This window comes from Diorhabda carinulata, chromosome 8 (genome assembly GCF_026250575.1).
Source record: "Diorhabda carinulata isolate Delta chromosome 8, icDioCari1.1, whole genome shotgun sequence".
NCBI lineage: Eukaryota > Metazoa > Arthropoda > Insecta > Coleoptera > Chrysomelidae > Diorhabda > Diorhabda carinulata.
The window spans coordinates 2,688,985-2,710,356 of NC_079467.1; the positions used below are offsets into that span (position 1 = coordinate 2,688,985).

Genomic DNA, 21,372 nt, shown 5'->3' on the forward strand with positions numbered 1-21,372 from the left:
TATAAAATTTTTTGCATCGATATGTGACAATAGTTGAACCATGGATCCATCACTTCATTCCGGAATCAAAACGATCATCATCTGATTAGACTACAGCTGGTGAACCACGGGTAGGTAATGGCTTCTATATTTTGAAATACGCTTGGAATATTGTTTATGAACAGTGTTCTTACATTGCATTTATCTATGGTTAATTATTGCCTTGCGACAGATGATGCGCCCATTTTTTCCAAATCTACAAATTGTGATTTATGTGAATTATGATAAAATCTTTGATTTAATGTTCATTAATAAATTATGTAAATATACCTTGAGTTTTGAATATCAAGTACCCCGCATGTAATCTAAAATACTAACTCTAGTAACTAAGTAGGTATTTATAATTTTTTAAAACTTCCGTTAAAATCTATTTGAATCGTATTTTGTTAATAGTATAAATGTCAACTTTACAACAGCCGTGATAGATGTTGAAATGTAGGCGGATGTTGATGCGAATGCAAAAAGGGCAAAGGTCTCGATTCTATATGCGGGAAAAAACGTTAAAATTTATAGCTTTACAAGGTGTTTGGGAAAGAAATTAAGTTCGATACATTATAACGACTATTAAAACAAAATATAGAGGATGCCACTTGAGTTCAATTAATTTTTTCATGTAATTGTTACAAAACATTGTAAATTATTGTTTAACTATCTTCGTTTTCTATACACTCTACTATTAATTGTTTTTCCTTGACATAACATTGAATACAAAAGTACTGTGCCTAAATCTAATACCACTGGGTCATTAGCGTCATTAAGGTTTACAAATAATGCTCTGTTTAATTGAATTAAATCTAATTGAATCTCTGACCATCTATCGATTTTGAAAACTCTTTCAAATTATCCACATCAGATGAAGATCCCAAAACTTTTTAGCCAAGAGACCCCTTTTCCTAACTTAACTGATATCTCAGACCCCCGCGATTACTTTACAATTAATTAAAAAATTCTATCTCTATTTTTTTTTTCTATTGATACAAAATACTTATTTTTTGAAAAAACATTTAAATCGCAAAGTAAAGATAAAAAAATGAAAAATTCAGTGCGATGGATGAATCTGGTGACTATCTACCAATCTAGCTAAATTCGGTTCAATATTGGTGAGTTGCAGCCTTAAATCGCCACGTCCGGTACCTTTGTTTTGTCAAAATGTTTGTAACCACACTGAAGCCTTTTTCGACGAGGTAAGTTCATGGAAAAGCGATAAGGTATTTATCAGCAATGTTCCAGAATTCAGGATACTGTGTTTTTATGTTACGTTGCAACCACAATTTCTGATAGCCTTGGTCGTCCTTAAGATCCTCGTCCGTGCTGATGGTAATCATATCATTTTTTTTTGCACGTTAAATGAAAAAAAGGCAGAAGTTCGAAAGATTTTTGCGATTTCAGAGTGGAGCACAGCGAGGCTGAATTTTTTTTTTGAAAAATCGCGTCGACAGTTTCGAAGAGCCCTTTCGATTCGCTTTTTTAGAAGCTCTGTACGATTTTTTTTGCCCGAGAAATCTACAGTATTATCATTCAAGCTCCGACGAAATAGAAAACGCAAATAATGCACTTTTAACATAAGTGGCAAGCGTGTCCTATAGTCAAATATCCGGAGCATTTTTGGACTTTGACTTAATCATAATCTCGTTCGGGTTAAATTGCGTATATGCGCCTAAAACGCCGTGCAAATCAAACCATGCCTGAAAGATTTATACGCTTGAACGCATTATATTATCTTACAGGAATTTTTCACGCTTTTTAAAAAGTTAACACGGGCCGATTTTTAGACGTCGTCGATTCCCAAAAACTGTTTTCGTTGATGTCGACCCCTTGGAAACCGATATCGACACCAAGAGGTCAATATCGACCACCTTGGGAATCTCTGTCCTAGAAGGTCTGATAGTTCTCCAGAAAGAAGTTGCGCCTGTTGCAGTTTGGTTGTTAATTGGGAACACTGAGTAACTCCATTTTGGTTTAGTATCCTTGCTGAAAAGTTGGCCGTGAAATAGCTGGGTGGTGGATGGCCAAGCGGTGGACGAGATAGCAGTACTTGGTCGATTTTTAGGTATCGTAGACCAGGGCTTTGTTTTTTGATTTTATATCCGCACTCAAAGTTTTCGTTGTGTCGCTTTCTACGGCTTCTCTAGCGTATTTGTCTGCTTTTTCGTTACCATGTATTCCTATATTGGATGGGATCCATATGAAAGTGAAAGTCTTGTAGTTTTATTCAGTAAAATAAAATTCTTTCTTGATTAAAGAAATAATGGGATGTTCTGGGTAAGTGGATTGTGTGGCTGTTGATGCAATCCAGAAGAATGATGTGGTTATTTGTTTCAAATGCATTTATAAGGATCAAATCTAGATAGTACATACAGTTCTGCTGAGTAAATAGAGCTAGTTGATGAAAGCTCAAACATAAGAGTCGAAGTTGTTGTCACTACAGCTATTCCTCCTTTATTGGAGAGCTTTGAAGCGTCAGTATAATTGTGAAGGTTATTGGAAAATTTTTTTAGTATGCTTTTCAGCCTAGACTTTTCAACGTTATAGTTCACAGAATATTCATTCCATCAAGGTAAGCAAGATTGGTGATACAAGTTGGGGACGCTTCCTGTGACGCAATTGTGATATGTAGGGCTGGAAATGTTTTGTCTTGTTTTAGTTGTGTTATATACCAGACTTAAATACGTTGTTCTGTCTTCTAGAGATGGCTCTCCAGCTTGACTGTAAAGGCTCTCGATTGGTTAGGTGTCGTGTAGGTAATTGAACCATACTCTAACATGGATCTGATTAAAGTGCGATGTTAGTTAGTTAGTTAATTTGTTTTTGACATATCAGAAGATTATTTTTGTGCCATTTCCTGGTGAAGGGTTCGTTAGAAGTCATACACGAAAATAGATGATTTCCATACAGGTATAAAGTGAGGTGCTCTTAAGCTTTCTTCTTCGAGAAAATGATGAACTAAGATTTTTGAGTTGAGAAGGTAAAGCCTGTTGGTTCTGTCCAATTTTTTTGAGGCTATTACTTTTATAGTGAAGGACTGGGTCATGGGCATATAAACGAGCTTTCAAAGGCAGTTTTCATCCTTGTAGGACATCATTCATTGCAACTAAGAATAGTGATGGACTCAGTACTAAACCTTGCGGAATACTTTTTTTGTTTTAAGTCAGATATTATATTGATTACTTTGACTTATCTATCTTAAAGGATTTTTCTGATGAAGAATAAAAAGTTTCCTTGTATGTTCAATTATATAACCACACCGTGTCAAATGCTCTAATAATATCGAAAAGAAGAGCTAAAATTTTACTTTTTAGTGCAAACGTTTCATTAATGTCTCATTCAAGATCGAAGATGTTGTTTAACGTTGTGGCGGGTATTTCATTGTATCAATTGGAAGATTTTTCCAATGTTATAAACAATATAAATTGTGCTAATATATAACGAGTCGTTAGTGAAATAAATTCAACGGAAAATGGAAGATTTTATTACATCTATAATGTATACTCTAATCAATTATAAAGACATAATTTATAAAGAGGAATATGATAAATAGATTCAGTTTTGGGTAGAAAAAAAAAACCAGTTCAGTTTGTAACAGATGGTAACGAAGACATCGAAGGAAGTTGATGTTTTTTTATTGGTAATTGGCTGATTATCAGAACGAGATTCAATGAAGTACATTTGATAGTTTGATTTAAAACAGTTGCAATTTTGCTTTGGTTTATAAATATTAATGTTCGCACGACATTATGTATATTCATTTAAATCGATTCGCGAACAATGTGGTAAAATAGGAAGTAATTTGAAAGAATTTAAATGAAAAATAATAACTTGTAGATATTTGATTGGCACATATTATGTGACTCTTCGATTTTCATTTCCCATTTTTTGTTTTTGTTTTGTTGAAGCAGTTTCATTTTTTTCAGTATAACACGCTGTCCTCTTTAATCAGCCACTGAAAATTTCTATGTCAAAACACATATTTATCTTCAGGTTTCAATGTAACCTATTCTGAATATATTTACACTAGAAAGTGACAAGTCTAAACCTGTTAAAGCATGCCTACTGTAAAAGACCAAGTCACTGTATCAAAAATATCACAAAAAAAAAGTATCACAAAAATAGTTGAAAATTGTGGTGTATTATACCATGTGTCTACTCGACGCGAACGTTTTTTATTATGACACAGACACAACTGTCTGAAGCACGAATAGGCTCCGTTTTGATATTTCTCGACAGCGTTGTCAGACTTATGAGCGTTGCCGGATTTATGCCGAGTTTTCGGGAGCTTTGCCTGAATTGTGCCGTCCTCTGTATGATAGTTTAGGTAGGATAATTTACATGAAGATTTGAGGGAGACATTCTATTTATTACGAGAATTTATTATTACTGAAAACATGAATGATATTAAAAGAAATACTTACCAGTGTGTGGCATATTGGGAATAGTTGAATATTGCAGAATATCTGAAACAAGAATATTATTGTACATGTCAATTGTCGAAGAAAATATTAATTTTCTTATATATTCCAGACTTGGATTTCGTCCTTGAGTTGTAGGGAATCATTTCTAAAGTACGCGAGTCAGTGGTCAAAATTAATCCATGACTATAAAATTTCAGATTCCTAATGTTATATACATATAGACATTATAAGGTATAGAAATCAATTATATTTCATCCATTTAAGCTACAGAATCACGAGATTTGTCTGAACTACAAGAAAATTATTCGCTGGCCCTCAACATCCCTACCCCTATCACAAGAGTTGACAGCCTTCTTCCGAACTTGAAGACCAGATTCCTCGACAAAACGTCCACGACAATGTGTTGGAATCCAACATGAAGAAACTGGCTATGACCCAGATAGCGAGTAACCAGTTGGATCGGCGAGACGTCAGAAACATGGTAGATGTGATATTTCAGGATACCAGTGTCCACATATTAATTTGCGGCTATACACCCCATCAGCAGCACGTAATGAAGACGGTGCCCCCTGTTATTTCCATATGACCGAAAAGTGCAGGAATGGGTCCAGTCCCGGCTATACATACGTTCCAGAAAGAACTTTCTTCTAAGGAGGGAGTAATGTTATGAAATAATCAAGGACATGAACCCTGAAAGCCCCCGAGCCAGGTACAAATTTCCAATTAGAAGAATACAGTATGTTATGACCGTTTTTGAAACAATTGATAGGAAGGTTTTTTGTTTGTTTATTTTCTAGAACCGAATTATCAAGAAATCCGTTTTGTATAAATAGGCGTTCGTTTCACAGCGAGGATGTCAATAAATAATCTGATGTCATCCTCAACACATCGGAATAGATAAGTAAAAGACGATTTGAAATAAATTAATATGTAAAAAATTAGATAAGTGTTATAGTGATAAGTTTTAGTGTGTAGTTTAGTAAATAGTGACTAACTTAGTGTACTTAGTGAGTAAGAAACGTTTATATAACCCCACAGTTAGAAACATATATTTTATTGCATGCAAATGAGGAAGCGTCTTGAAATAATCAACAGCTTCCTAGAGGACATGTTCCTTGAAGAAACTTCAGTGTCTTACAGGGGTTACTTAGAATACGTGAACTAGTAATCTTCACTACTTTTGTCGTGGGAATGATTATTATGAGCGCTTCTCTAATACTCGATCTGGTATATCAGTCGGTATTAACTTTTTTTTAGAGTATAAGGGTCGTAAATGGATTGCGTCCAAAAGACCTTCCAAAGAATGTGGTACTAAATACTTTTATAAACTAATTAGACTTCACAGGATTATCGATATCTAATTATCGAATTCTGGTTAACCATTTTCTTACATGAAACTAAAATAAAATCCGTATTACCAACTTATTAATTAAAACACTTCCTCTTATGTTGGGATAACTACCATGGATGGAGATAAGTTTAAAGTAGTTGGTTGAAATTTTATGTTCACACACATAACCTAACTTAACCTATGTTGGTGTAATTCTTAGTCCTGTAGATAAGAAAATGATTAAGCCAGACGCAACTTGTATGCAGCTCTATTATATTTTATTTGTGGTATTTGTGAAAAATTTGGTCCATCAATTTCTGTCGCTATTGTGGTAAATCTTATTATTAACTTCGACCGTCACAAAATGCTGTTTTATTTATTTATGATTTTCTACTTTTAGCGCTATTAGATCTAATCTATATAGACGCTTGTAACTAACTACAAGTTATACAAGGGTATGACCGAATAACATTAAATTCGTCGTCCAAAATTATAGGCCCATGGATACTCGTGTAAATAGTCGATAAAATCGTCTCATTCATTTCAAATCAATTTCAAAAACAGTCTCTCGCTATTGTAAACAAATAAGTATAGCCGTAGCTTGCATTCAATGCGTGTTTGTCATGTGTTTACGAGCAAATTTGATGACCAAATTCAGAAATCCGAGCAGATGCAACCTTCGATTAATAAGTTTTGGTACAATTGTTAAAATAAGAACCATTTTAACATGCAAAAAAATATGCCAAATTGATTCTTGAAGTTTCATGTTTGTATTACAAGAATCGGAGTAATGCCTTTTCAGTCTGTGCAGCTATGTGTTTTTTTTACCTTTAAAGTTTTCTACGTATTCCTCTGCTAGATAAGTTGATTTTGATCTTTCATTTTTAGATTTTAAAGGTGAAAATACATAGCAATAATGATATATACGAGGATGATCTCAGAAGTACCTAGCCTGACTTAGATAAGACGGTAGTTGCTTGAAAAATACCACTGGATTAATAAGTAATGAAGTACGCAATATATACAGCATTTGAATCAAGTTTTAAGATGCCATAGTGACTGTTTTCAGTGCATTTGAAAACATGGAAACAATACAATACTTTTATTTGAAAGGCTGTAGTCCAACCAATATAAAAACTGAACAGGATTCTACTCTGGGTAAGACTGCTCGTTATCAACAGTAAAATATTGGATAGCCGATTTAATGAGGCTGTATGACCTGCGAAAATGAGCATCGTAGTGGTCGACCAAATAAGGTGATGACTCTAGAGAATCCACAAACATAGTAGGCATTTCAAAAAGTGCGGTACATTGCTTAATAACTGAAAATTTGGAATTTGGCCATGAGGAAATTGTAATCGAGATGGGTGCCGCGTATGCTCACAATGGAATGTCGTTTTATAACCATGAATGAAACGTGGGTCCATTACTTCACATCCGAAACAAAAAACAATCAAAACAATGGACTGAAAAGGAAGAACCGCCTCCGAATAAGGATATTACCGTTCCATCTGTAGGCGAGGTTATGGCGTCGGTTTTTTTGGGATGCGCGAGAGGTAATTTTCATTGACCATTTTGAAAAAGGAAAAACTAATAACGGCGAGTATCATGCGACCTTTTTGCAACGTTTGAGCGTAGAAATCAAGCAAAAGTAGCCGCATTTGGCTAAGAAGAAAGTGTTGTTTCATCAAGACAATGCACCAACTCACAAATACGTTATTGCAAATACCAAAATTAATGAATTAATTACTTCTCGCTAGATTTAGCTTCCTCTAATTATTTTCCGTTCCTAGACTTGAAAAAATGACTTGATGGTCAAAGATTATCAAACAATAAAGAGGTGATTTCTTCAGCTGATAAATATTTTGAGAAGCTTGACGATTCTTATTATAAAAAAAGTTTCAAACTTATTGAGCATCGCTAAAAGGAGAATAGTTCAAAGTTTAACGATAAGGTTTAGATATAGGAAAGTATAAATAGATTTTCCTTATTTGTACCCCTGAATACATGAAAATAGTAAAAACCGGGTGGTTCTATTTATAAAAATAAAGAAATTTGATATTTATGAAGTTAAACTTTCAATACTTTTTATACACATCCTGTATAAAATGACAACTTTTTCAACATAGATTCGAATACATAGGACCTTGCTAAAAGTAAAGAAATAGAAACCATTTTTATATCTTTAAGGGCATCCTCGTAAAAAAGTAGTTTATAAGGGTCTGCAACTGTCAAATTTGTTACAAAGAAATTATTAACTCAAAAAGTATGCATTTTTCGAAAAAAGTTTTTAGACAAAAGTATACTAAAAGTTTACAGTGTGTTCTATTAAAAACAACAAAGTTACAGTCGAATTCCGGTGGAACCATCTTTGAAAACATAATAGTTAAAAAGATCATATCCGAAAACTCGAAAACATGTAGAAATTTTCATGATTTTACTAAAAGTATTTTGCCATATACAGATAGTTTTAACTCGTCGTGGGACATCCTGTATAAATCTCTGAAGAAACTTAATGATGAAACATTTTTGTTACGAATCTATCTATTGAATGAAGCGCCTTTCCTGTATTTCATGAATTATAATCAAAATTCCTACAAAATTTTCATCCAAGAAAAAAAATTCAATTCAAATCAAAGTTTAGAATTCAGTAAATCGAAATAAGGAATCTCAACTCAAATTATACAAACTTACTAATATATGACGACTAACTGGCCTATAATACATATCAAAACGATTAAGGGTAGAAAAATGCGTGATAGGGGATGCAAATGCGAGTTAACTACCTGAATAATTTTAGTAGAACACGTTGCGCTTATGATTTTGATTTACATTAATTTCATATTTTTCAGCATAAAGGGTAATCAATATTTAAATTTACACAGGCCATAACTCTCCACCGTAACCTGTATAATTACGGTCACGCTTTTTACGACTACTAATTTTTTTCGTGTACAGTTGGTATGTCTGTGAGTGTTCGTGATTGTAAAAGCTTACATTGGTTTAGTCTACACTTTTGTTTCGTTTTAAATATGTGTTGCCGAATGTGTTGCAACTTGAATCCTGATGAACTTTTTAATAAAGAATTAGGTGTTATTACAATGTGTTATGTGTTACAGCCAAAGTAAATAAATCCGGATAGTATACTATCCAGCCTTTATTTGGATAAATGATCTTTGAATGTAGAAAAATTGCCAAAAACCTACAAAAATCCATAACTCCACGTTGAATGTCCGCACCTAGCTCCGCTCCAACTCAACCGATTTAAGAGTACAAGAACTCAAAAGAAAGAAGGTATCTCAGCGAGTGTTTTCAAACCAAAACGAACTCTGTAGCTATATTAGAACCTGAGATATAGATCTTTGAATGTAGAAAAATTGCCAAAAACCTACAAAAATCCATAACTCCACATTGAATGTCCGCGCCTAGCTCCTCTCCAACTCAACCGATTTAAGTGTTCAAGAACTCAAAAGAAAGAAGGTGTTTCAGCGAGTGTTCTTAAATAAAAACGAATTCTGTAGCTATATTAGAACCTGAGATATAGATCTTTGAATGTAGAAAAATTGCCAAAAACCTACAAAAATCCATAACTCCACGTTGAATGTCCGCACCTAGCTCCGCTCCAACTCAACCGATTTAAGAGTACAAAAACTCAAAAGAAAGAAGGTATCTCAGCGAGTGTTTTCAAACCAAAACGAACTCTGTAGCTATATTAGAACCTGAGATATAGATCTTTGAATGTAGAAAAATTGCCAAAAACCTACAAAAATTCATAACTCCACATTGAATGTCCGCGCCTAGCTCCTCTCCAACTCAACCGATTTAAGAGTACAAGAACTCAAAAGAAAGAAGGTATCTCAGCGAGTGTTTTCAAACCAAAACGAACTCTGTAGCTATATTAGAACCCGAGATATAGATCTTTGAATGTAGAAAAATTGCCAAAAACCTACAAAAATCCATAACTCCACATTGAATGTCCGCGCCTAGCTCCTCTCCAACTCAACCGATTTAAGAGTACAAGAACTCAAAAGAAAGAAGGTATCTCAGCGAGTGTTTTCAAACCAAAACGAACTCTGTAGCTATATTAGAACCTGAGATATAGATCTTTGAATGTAGAAAAATTGCCAAAAACCTACAAAAATCCATAACTCCACGTTGAATGTCCGCACCTAGCTCCGCTCCAACTCAACCGATTTAAGAGTACAAAAACTCAAAAGAAAGAAGGTATCTCAGCGAGTGTTTTCAAACCAAAACGAACTCTGTAGCTATATTAGAACCTGAGATATAGATCTTTGAATGTAGAAAAATTGCCAAAAACCTACAAAAATCCATAACTCCACATTGAATGTCCGCGCCTAGCTCCTCTCCAACTCAACCGATTTAAGAGTACAAGAACTCAAAAGAAAGAAGGTATCTCAGCGAGTGTTTTCAAACCAAAACGAACTCTGTAGCTATATTAGAACCCGAGATATAGATCTTTGAATGTAGAAAAATTGCCAAAAACCTACAAAAATTCATAACTCCACATTGAATGTCCGCGCCTAGCTCCTCTCCAACTCAACCGATTTAAGAGTACAAGAACTCAAAAGAAAGAAGGTATCTCAGCGAGTGTTTTCAAACCAAAACGAACTCTGTAGCTATATTAGAACCCGAGATATAGATCTTTGAATGTAGAAAAATTGCCAAAAACCTACAAAAATCCATAACTCCACGTTGAATGTCCGCACCTAGCTCCGCTCCAACTCAACCGATTTAAGAGTACAAAAACTCAAAAGAAAGAAGGTATCTCAGCGAGTGTTTTCAAACCAAAACGAACTCTGTAGCTATATTAGAACCTGAGATATAGATCTTTGAATGTAGAAAAATTGCCAAAAACCTACAAAAATCCATAACTCCACGTTGAATGTCCGCGCCTAGCTCCTCTCCAACTCAACCGATTTAAGAGTACAAAAACTCAAAAGAAAGAAGGTATCTCAGCGAGTGTTTTCAAACCAAAACGAACTCTGTAGCTATATTAGAACCCGAGATATAGATCTTTGAATGTAGAAAAATTGCCAAAAACCTACAAAAATCCATAACTCCACGTTGAATGTCCGCACCTAGCTCCGCTCCAACTCAACCGATTTAAGAGTACAAAAACTCAAAAGAAAGAAGGTATCTCAGCGAGTGTTTTCAAACCAAAACGAACTCTGTAGCTATATTAGAACCTGAGATATAGATCTTTGAATGTAGAAAAATTGCCAAAAACCTACAAAAATCCATAACTCCACATTGAATGTCCGCGCCTAGCTCCTCTCCAACTCAACCGATTTAAGAGTACAAGAACTCAAAAGAAAGAAGGTATCTCAGCGAGTGTTTTCAAACCAAAACGAACTCTGTAGCTATATTAGAACCTGAGATATAGATCTTTGAATGTAGAAAAATTGCCAAAAACCTACAAAAATCCATAACTCCACATTGAATGTCCGCGCCTAGCTCCTCTCCAACTCAACCGATTTAAGTGTTCAAAGACTCAAAAGAAAGAAGGTGTTTCAGCGAGTGTTCTTAAACTAAAACAAAGTCTCTATCTTGAATAGAACCTGAGATATTGAGGATAGAACGTGTGTATGTGAAAAACTCCCACAAGTAATGTACAGGGGGAAATCGCATTTGAGTATAACTTGAGAATGGTGAAAATTAGATGAAATCCGATGGTTGATGGCTGATCTGTGCATCAATACCTTCCATTGAAAAAAAAAAAAATTGAGCAAATCGGTTGGGTAGAACGCCTGAACGGACTCGGAATGGAAATCATCAATTTTTTTAATATATAAGTTTTCAATATACCGAAGAAAACCATAATATAAAACCATGATACAAACGTAGAAGGCTTGTGCTGCAAGGAAATTGCAGCACAAGCGGTAAGACCTCTCATATCATAAAACAACAATAAATACTATAGCTAAGTTGAACCCAATTCATTATTTTGGTGAAATTTGGCCCGCAATTATGAATATTATCCGGCGAGAAAATCTTGGGGACGACATAGTTATAAAATTTAAAAAAAATAATTTATTGAAAAGCGTGCTTCGACAGATTTAAAGCCTAAAAGTCGTAGAAGTATGTTTAGAGACAGAAATACCGTTTGTAGTAACACATTCAAGAAAGAACAGAATGAGCAACAGGAAAAAATGATGATTGGCCCAGCATAATGAAAATTTCTTCGAATGTTCTATTGATAATTCGAAATAAAACTTGTATTATATCGAGCAATCAAGTGTGGAGTCAAAACTGTTCTCTGAATTTACTACAGAGTGTAACAAAATAATAGTTAGTACAAATATGCATACACACACATTCCAAAAAGTAAATTGGTTTTTCCTAAAAAGGTCAAGGAAAGTTTAAATAATTAGAAAAATGTCTAGCAAATTTTCCATTATTGAAAAACTTATCAGGTGGATGATGATGATTAGAAAGATTCTAGGTGAGTCTAGGAATAGTTCAATGAACGAAAAGCTATTTTTGCAGGTTAAGTTTATGAAAAAATTGTCTAGGAAGCTTCTAATAATTATCCTATAATTTCTAGGTAGAAATTTTTGAATGATTTATAGAGTATCTATTGTGTGTGCTTAGGAAAGTTGCCATTATTAAAAAGTGTCTTGTAAAGATTCATTTATAAAGAAGTATCACTAGATGATCAAGCAATATGTGTATTAAGTTCAGTGGAATGCACTTGAGTCCAATCATGTAAATCCTACACATTAATTTGCTTCATCTACAGGGTGTTTCTATATTCGAACGACAACGCTCTACCACATAGAGATCTCAATAAATGATTCATTTTGATATAGGAATACGATTCCTTACGGGGCCTATTTGCTGAGATATAGGGTGTTCAAAATTTTTAATCAAAATCAAAAATTTGCCATAAATCTAGAACGCCTCCAATTTTTTGTTCAAATTTCGTGACTTTAATAAAGTAATATTTTGACATAAATAAACTTTGGAAAAATTTAACCAGTGGCGCGCTGTCGGGGTTGATTGTCACTATTTTTAACGCCACTGGAGCAAATTCTTTTTTAAAAGTTGTTTTAAATTGCCTGATTATTTTAGTTAAAAAACTAATAACCTTTTGTAGAGCTAAAATGAACGATGGGATTGAATGATTTCTGCCGCAGCTTGAATTCTAGCCATTAGATCTTGTTCAGATTGATGATTGTTTCGTACAATGAGGACTTCATATAGCTCCATATAAAAAAATCGCTAGGATTTAAGTCAGGTGATTTTCGGGGCCAATAATTGGGTCCACCGCGACCAATCCATTTTTCTCTAAAACGTCTGCTTAAGTAATTTCTTGCCACTGCAGCAAAATGAACAGATGCCCTATCGTGTTGAAACCACATGTGATGTCTAATATTTAACAGTGTATTTTCCAACATTTCTTCAAGAAAGTGCGAAGAAATTGCTTCATTTAACTTATATGATAACATGTAAGGTCCGATTAAGCAATCTCCAACCATACCCACCCACACATTAACAGAGTATTTATGCTGAAATCCCCTTTCAGGAACAATTGAAAATTTTGGAAAATTTCAATCTTCACGAAACTTTCGTAAATATCAGTTTGAAAATTCCATGTGCACCTGAAAATCTCTAGGTTCTAATGCTTGAAGACTGGCCAATTTGTATGGATTTAACACTTGTTTTTTTAAAACGTTCCATACAGTAGAATGATCCACTCTTAGGCCTCTTTTATGCACGCGTTTTTTGTCGCTGGTCGCGGGGCGACAAGAAACGCGGTGTTATTTTATGAAACAATATCCCAGCGTTTCTTGTCGCGTGCCGCTTTCAAATTTGATCAGTTTCAACTGTTGCAAGTGGATCACACAACGGCAGTGATTAAAAATGGATCCGTGTGTTTTTTACGTATTTGATATATAAAAATTTCATTGAAAAAAGACGCCAGAGACGTTGGGGTGTGCATCCAATTGATATAGCAAGATTTTTCAGAAAAGCTAAAAAGCACTTTTATTACAAATGTGGAGTTGGTACGGGAATTTGCTTTAGAACCAGGGGAAATGTTATCAATGATGTTGAGGTAAGTACAAACAAAAGACCATTATTGAAAAACAAAAGGTAAAATAATAGTGTTAATGAGTAGATTTGTTTGAATCAATAACAACGAATTCGGGAATGATGATTTCGTTAATTTCCTTTCACGCATCTCTTTTCAATCGCCTGTTTTTGTAATCTTCTGATGATTAATCCCACAAACATGTTTTTTCTTTTATTGCGTCAATAAAAAATTCAACGTCCAGATTCCCATGGTACTTCTTCATACATCAATACAACTCTGCAAACTGACTGACATTTAACAACATGCTTTTAGAAAACGTCGCGTTTCTTGTCGCCCCGCGACCAGCGACAAAAAACGACCAGCGTTATTTCTTATAATTAACAAGCTTCCGGTTTCTTTCAGCCTTCTTTCAATACTTGCAAATGAAGAATGATGTGGAATTCGACGATTGCGAAATCTTTGTTGGTATAAACGAGCTGCCATTCTACAGTATTTAAATATCTAAAGACTTTTGTTTAGAGTCTAGAGCTTTCATTTTAGCTCCATAAAAGGTTATTAGTTTTTTATAAATGAATTTACTCCTAAATTTTTTCAAAGTATGTTTATGTCAAAATATAACTTTATTAAAAAGCGTATTGGTTACCAAATTTGGAAAAAACATTTAGAGGCGTTCTTGATTTATGGCAAATTTTTGATTTTGATTTAAAATTCCTCGTATTCCTATTTCAAAATGAATTTATTGAGATCTCTCTGTGATTGAGCGTTGTCGGTCAAATATAGAAACACCCTGTATGTACTTATTTCAGTAATACGTTCAAACACCTCATTTTTGTTGGTATAATTCAATATAACAGAGTAACTATTATCCCTGTGATATTTTCGGGTGTTTGTTCGATATTTTTTTTGGTATAAAAGATAAAATTGAAAAACAATTTAGAAATAGCTACCGTCGTTCACATACATTTAACATAAAATAACCATCTAATCTCAGCGTGATATGCTATTCAAAAAAAAATTTGAATAATTTATTTGTGGGAACCAATCGTCGACATATAATTATATAAGTTACGGTAATAATTAACTCGAGTGGTTAATGAAGCCACCCAGTAGCCGTAACGATATATTTCAATAATTGAATTATTTATATGACGTTGTCATAGTAACAGACATATTTTATGTTGGTATGATTGATAGATATTTGATTTGTCTGCATAATCACCGCAGATATATTCTATGATATTTTGATTAGGTATACGTTGGAATTAATATTAATGCTGTTCGTTTATAAATGTTGCTTAAATTTACATATTTTGACTAATATGGCATTCGAATTTAATGCGAAATTCTTTTTATTTTTTTGTATAATGCGATACCACGTTATTGTCAACAAGATATATACAAGGTGTTACAAAATAACTCTCTTTCCATTATACATCATCGATCTACTCGACAAAATTGCAAACCCGATCTACACACTACCAGTTCCAGAACAGAATTTTTGTACATCACCAAACGCCACTTGATAAGTTCAGAACAGGTCGGATATGAAATTGCCAAAAACCTCATAACGGGGGCGCGTGAAACCTTTTGTAACGTGGGGTAAACCTCAAATAAGCGTAAGAAGTTTTGCAGGCCGGAAAATCCTCGTAATTTTTTTTAAAACGAGAGGGATGATTGGGATAAGTGAAGAAAAAATTATGACCAGCCTTGGATGTTCATTTTATATTATTTACGTTTCTGATGTTAGAAAATTTTACTTAATTTTATTTGTTGATCATACAGCTCTATTCTATTCCTTTTATTATAATATTGTATCTAAAAAGGATCATAATCAATTAAAAATGAAATGCCAGCATTAGATAAGTAAATACTTTAACGCATTTTTGCAATTATCATCTTGCCTCGACGTTTCTCAAAGTTTCTTGGGGTACCACGAGTCGTTACTCAATACTGAGCAACTTTATCAAAAAGTATAACTATTTCCAGGAGTTTTCAAAAAAAAATTTACTAAAATCAATTGATAATTGGCGCAGTAAATGAATTTAAAAAAATTAGAAACCCGTTTTTTGCGTTGTTGACGGAGTAGGTGGAAATATAATAAAAAATAATTATATTTCAGTGAATTTTCATCGTATCCTGATGATTTTTTTTTAATTTCGGGTAGATCAAACAGATATTTTGAGTAGAGACATCAAAAATAATTTTCCATTAAGCCGAATACGAAAAATTTTCATTTCAAATACACGCCGATTTTCTTCAATTTTTTCGGAGGTTTAAAAGTGGCGTTTGGTGATGTAATAAGTTGGAGCCGCCAGTTTACAAGCTTAAATGTACCTTATCGACTCTGTTTTTTGTAGCCAGCTTCCCGTCTATACAAACTGATGTCGTCGTTCAAATAAACCAACACTAAAATCTGTAAATAGCAATAGATCATCATCATCGAACTCGATCTTGAAAACATTCTAAATAATCCGGTAAATTTAGACGGTCGAAGTTACATAAATTCTCATCAAGCTGAAAATCAGTAAAATTATTTAAAATACAATTGAATATAGAATTTGAATGTTCCCCATCATTTCCGTGAATGGATGAAAATTGTAGATCATAAAATTGTCTACAAAAAACGTATTAATACTTTTTTCCTACTGTTTCTGAGATATAATTTTTCAAAAAGTTATAAAAGTTGTCGTATTTAATGGTTTCACCAATATATTTTCAGTAGGAAACATTGAAATGAACCGAGACTTGTTGTATTTGTAAAAAATTCATCAAATAAATTATCAATTGACGAAGATGTTGCTAAAGTTCGAAGATGCTGTTCTGCAGCTTTGGTATTTCTCATGCAATCATTATAACCATTAAATACGACAGTAAATCTGAAACATTATAACTTTTTGAATCGTTATATCTCAGAAACGGTGGCTCGTAGAAAAAAAAGTATTGATACGTTTTTTGTAGATAATTTTATGATCTACAATTTTTATTTGGAATATTTTTATGATAAAACTTACAGTTCTGCTGATAATCGCAAAAAACTCATTTAAGTTTTATTTTTAATTGTATTTTAAACAATTTTACTGATTTTCAGGCTGATGGGAATTTATGTAGGTTCACTCTTACTTTTTGGTCGAATTTGACCGGACTAAAAGTGGAGAGGAAGTAATCTAATTGAGTTTAATGCAGTAAAAACTCAGATTGTTGCATTTACAAAGAAAGCTGGAACTGCAGCTCAAGATTTGGTATTCAGAACGTGTTGTCATGGAAAAATATGATTGAATCGCGGATAATTTCGTGCATTTTCTATAAATCTCAACGTGGATTGAACCAACAGCAGTGTACCTATCAACACGCTTCGACTTTTGGTGATGGAACAATCTCTCCAGCTACAGTGTTCCGAATTCAATGTGCCAAATCCAATAAAAGTTGGACAAAACACTTGCTGATGCGAATGGTCGTTTTTTCGGAATAGCTGGACATGTTACCACCGTTCCATTAGAGAAACGTAGAACTGTCAATTCTGAATGGTACACCAGCAATTGTTTGCCAGATGTGTCCGAAAAAAATAAGGTAAACCAATCGCGGAAGACGAATCTTTTTCCACAACAATAATGCGAGCTTTCACAAATTAGTTCATTCAACGTTTTTCAACAGTCAAAACAACTGAATTGAATTTATCTATTTTATGAAATATATATGATATATATAAACTTTTATAAAAAAAACTTGAAAAGATATAAATTATTCCAATTATTACCAATTAAGATTTAAACATACAGAATTTTTTTTCTTTCGGTGTGGTTTAACAGGTGATAGTTGAATGGAAATTGAAATAACTCGATTAAAAAGTACCACCAGAAGTTTAACGTCGACATAGCAATTTTATATCGTACTCAACATCTTGAATTCATTAATACGGAATTCGTATTACCATAAACACGCATATATTTATTATGATTCAGAATGGATTTTTGGGAGATTTGTTTACTTTTTAATTCATTCTTTCGAGCAGTAAGAAGGAAGTTATTTTAACCAGTAATTTATTAATATTAATTTATGCTTCTAAATGTTTTTGATTTTAAGTATCTTCTGATTTAAAATTAGTTCTTTTCTAATATTTAAGATAGATTCTATACAGATAAAAATTTGACGCTTCGACTTCTCTTAGTCTTTATCAAAATTATAGTCGAAACGTCGAATTTTCATCTGAAATTTTTATTATTATATGAAAAAACTAATCTTAAATCAGAAGAGACCTAAAATCAAGAACATTTAGAAACATAAACATATGAAAAGGTCTAAGAAATAAGAAATTAAAGAATATTAATTTATAAATTTCTTTAATTTCTTATTTCTTAGACCTTTTCATATGTTTATGTTTCTAAATGTTCTTGATTTTAGGTCTCTTCTGTTTCAAAATTAGTTTTTTAATAATTTTTGAAAGATAAATAAAATTGATAAAGCCTTGAAGAGAAGTCAAAACGTCAATTTTATCTATGTTTAAAAAATTTTGCATTTTTGCAAGACTGAATGACAAATATGGAGAAAACAAAAATGATCAAGTAACTTCTGATAGGCAAATTGAATCATATTAACACAACTCTAAAGTGATTTTCATGTTCAAATCTTAACAAACACAGACCGAAACGATTTATGGTTTTACCGAGTTTCGATTACTGGAGAAAATGCATTTAAAATACAAGCGAATCCGAACACGTGAAGTTAGATTAACTTAAGTTACGATGACACGCAGAGCTGTCAACCATTCAGAACGAAAAAAACTAGAAAGAGTCGCCAAAAAAATATCTAACCGAGAGTCGGGATTATTGATGACAGTACTGAATGACACGCAGGGCCGCAAGGTACTCAGAACCAAAAGAAAACTAGAAAAAGTTGCTGCAAAAATATCTAACCCAGAGTCGAGATTCTTGTTGATAGTACGGAATGACAGGTATGGCCGCCAGTCACTCAGAACGAAAAAAACTAGGAAGAATCGCTACAAAAATATCTAACCGAGAGTCGGGATTATTGATGACAGCACTGAATGACACGTAGGGACGTCAGCTACTCAGAACGAAAAACAACAAGAAAAAGTCGTAACAAAAATATCTAACCGAGCGTCGGGATTCTTGATGACAGCACTGAATGACAGGCATGGCCGCCAGACACTCAGAACGAAAAAAACTAGGAAGAATTGCTACAAAAATATCTAACTGAAAGTCGGGATTATTGATGACAGCACTGAATGACACGCCAGCTACTCACAACGAAAAAAAAACTAGAAAAATCGCTGGAAAAATATCTAATCGAGAGTCGAGATTCTGGATGACAGCACTGAATGACAAGCATGGCCGCCAGCCACTAAGAACGAAAAAAAAATATCTAACCTATAGTCGGGATTCTTCAACAATTTCTAAAACTCCAAATGGTAAATAGAGAAACATGGAACAATGGTTATTCAGGAAGTTTCTTATTTGGAGAAAATAAGCATAAAAAATTGTTTTATCATCAATGTTAGGCTGGTAATGTAGTACAGGTAATCAAAATACAATTTTACAATTACCTTTTCTATTTGAAAATTTTTCAATCGAATGAATAGATGAAAATATGAAGTTTCGTCGTATTCTAATGAATTTTCTGTTATTTCTGAACAGATTTGTCCTCGATAAATATAGTAATTACAAAAATATCAGTTCTCATTTCAGTATTTCAATACGGAAAATGGATATTAATAAAGAAGTTGATTGATTCCTTTTATGGTAGAAGGACATCGTCCATTTAGCCACGAACTACATTGTTGAATATATTTTCAACTACACTAATGAAGAAATTTGAAGCATAACTAAATATTGAAGATTACACCCATGGGTCTTTCAGTGCAAGTCGCAGAAAACGTAGACTTTGATCAAATTCTTTACGATAAATAACAAAGGAGTCGTTGATATTACAGTTTTAGATTTAATTTTTATTAGTTTTCTATATATTTCAGAATTAGTATTTCAAAAAAAGTTACTACAATTATTATTATTATTGTGACCTTGACCTGATGTTTCACGGAAGCGTTGTCCGTCTCCATTTTTCCACAACGAAACAAATTCTACTTCTATCCACTTTTTTCCAAATCTTTTAAAATATTTTTGTGATCATCGCGTATTTAAAAAAATATGACATGAAAAAATAAATAAACTTTTCCTATAACTTCAACATCCTATGAATGACAAGTATAACCCCTGGAGTACATGGCTGTGTTTGATAAATGTCTCCATTTTAATTTCATTTATTTTTATTGGAGGAATTAATGAAAAAGGAAACAACATGAATGAAATAAAGAATTTCATTTTAAAGTTTAATTAAATCATTTAAATGTACGATAAAAAAATAGTATCTTACCCAAAATACTCCCACTACAGCACAACTCTCGCGTTGGCAGTTCAATTTCGGCACCAGGAACGGGATATTATTGAGTAGCAGGATCAGGACATGCACTTGTGTGTCGTATAAGCGCGACAATAAACGGAAGACCGGCAGTCTCTGTGACGTCCACGGTATATTCTAAACGGTCTTCTTCTTCGGATTCGGAACAACCGTGTCCGGGAAGCGTGTGCGTTCCGAGGGTCGTGCCATTTGCCCGCCCCTTTTCGATGGGCCTGCCCTATAAACCGGCGGAATATATCGTCGAGGAGATTCCGACTCGGATGATGGTCTCATTTCTTTGGTGATGGGTAGATATAGTTTAAATATAAATAAACGGTTAAATATAAGCTAATATTTACTAAATAATAATAATACCTTGTCCGTTATAACCAAACTGAAATAGAACAATTTCAAGTTTGTTTCACTGAATCAAAAATAAGAGTGTGGGGACAAAAAATCCGTAAAAATCGTATATTATAATTATACACATTAAATTAAGACATACTGAATCTGGTGTTTTCTCAAAATTTTCTTTTTTAATTATTCTGGTTTAGCTGCTTTCAGTTGGGAAATTTCCTTAACTTCTGAACGGAATATCAAGCTAGGCAGAGGCTCCCACAGCGTCGAAAATTTCCTTCAGGATGTTTTTTGTTATGAACTGCATTAATCTAGATCTAACAGACTCGTTTTTCATATATTTTAACGATTACAGAGCTTCCAGAAGGATGATTGTACGCCGAAGAGCGACAACGAGAAGATACCGTCAACCCTAACTTGAGTTGAATTTTTTGTGTGTTTTAACTTTCTAATTCACTTCTTCGCTTTTCTGATAATAATAAGTTTAATTTTCTTCCGTCTAAAGTAAAATATGACTCGTCGTCGATAATTATTTTAAAACCTGAGACTAAGTTTTAATTTTTGGTACATTTGGTGCTACTCAGAATCTTTGGGTGTCGATTTTCTTTATTTTTTAACTACAATTGTTAGTCACATATTTTTCAACGATTTTGAATTTCCTGCGCAATTTTTCGCAAGCTAATTCCCAGTTTTCTGTGAGTCGCTTTAACCAAAGCTACCCTCGTCTTTTTTGTACTTTTTGGGCTCCATCGAGTGGAAGTAAACAATAC

General features: G+C 33.4%; 1 protein-coding gene across 1 annotated transcript in view; it reads right to left on the minus strand.

Annotated features, from left to right (window-relative positions):
• LOC130897099 (paired box protein Pax-2a) overlaps positions 1-20,388 on the minus strand; it is a 49,124-nt gene extending 28,736 nt beyond the window's left edge. The window contains exons 1-2 of the mRNA XM_057805690.1: positions 20,222-20,388; positions 4,449-4,490 (exon numbers count right to left, since the gene is read on the minus strand). Coding sequence (XP_057661673.1) covers positions 4,449-4,461 — 13 coding nt within the window. The 5' untranslated portion in view covers positions 4,462-4,490; positions 20,222-20,388. The remainder of the gene's footprint in view (positions 1-4,448; positions 4,491-20,221) is intronic.
• Between the last annotated feature and the right edge of the window lie 984 nt (positions 20,389-21,372).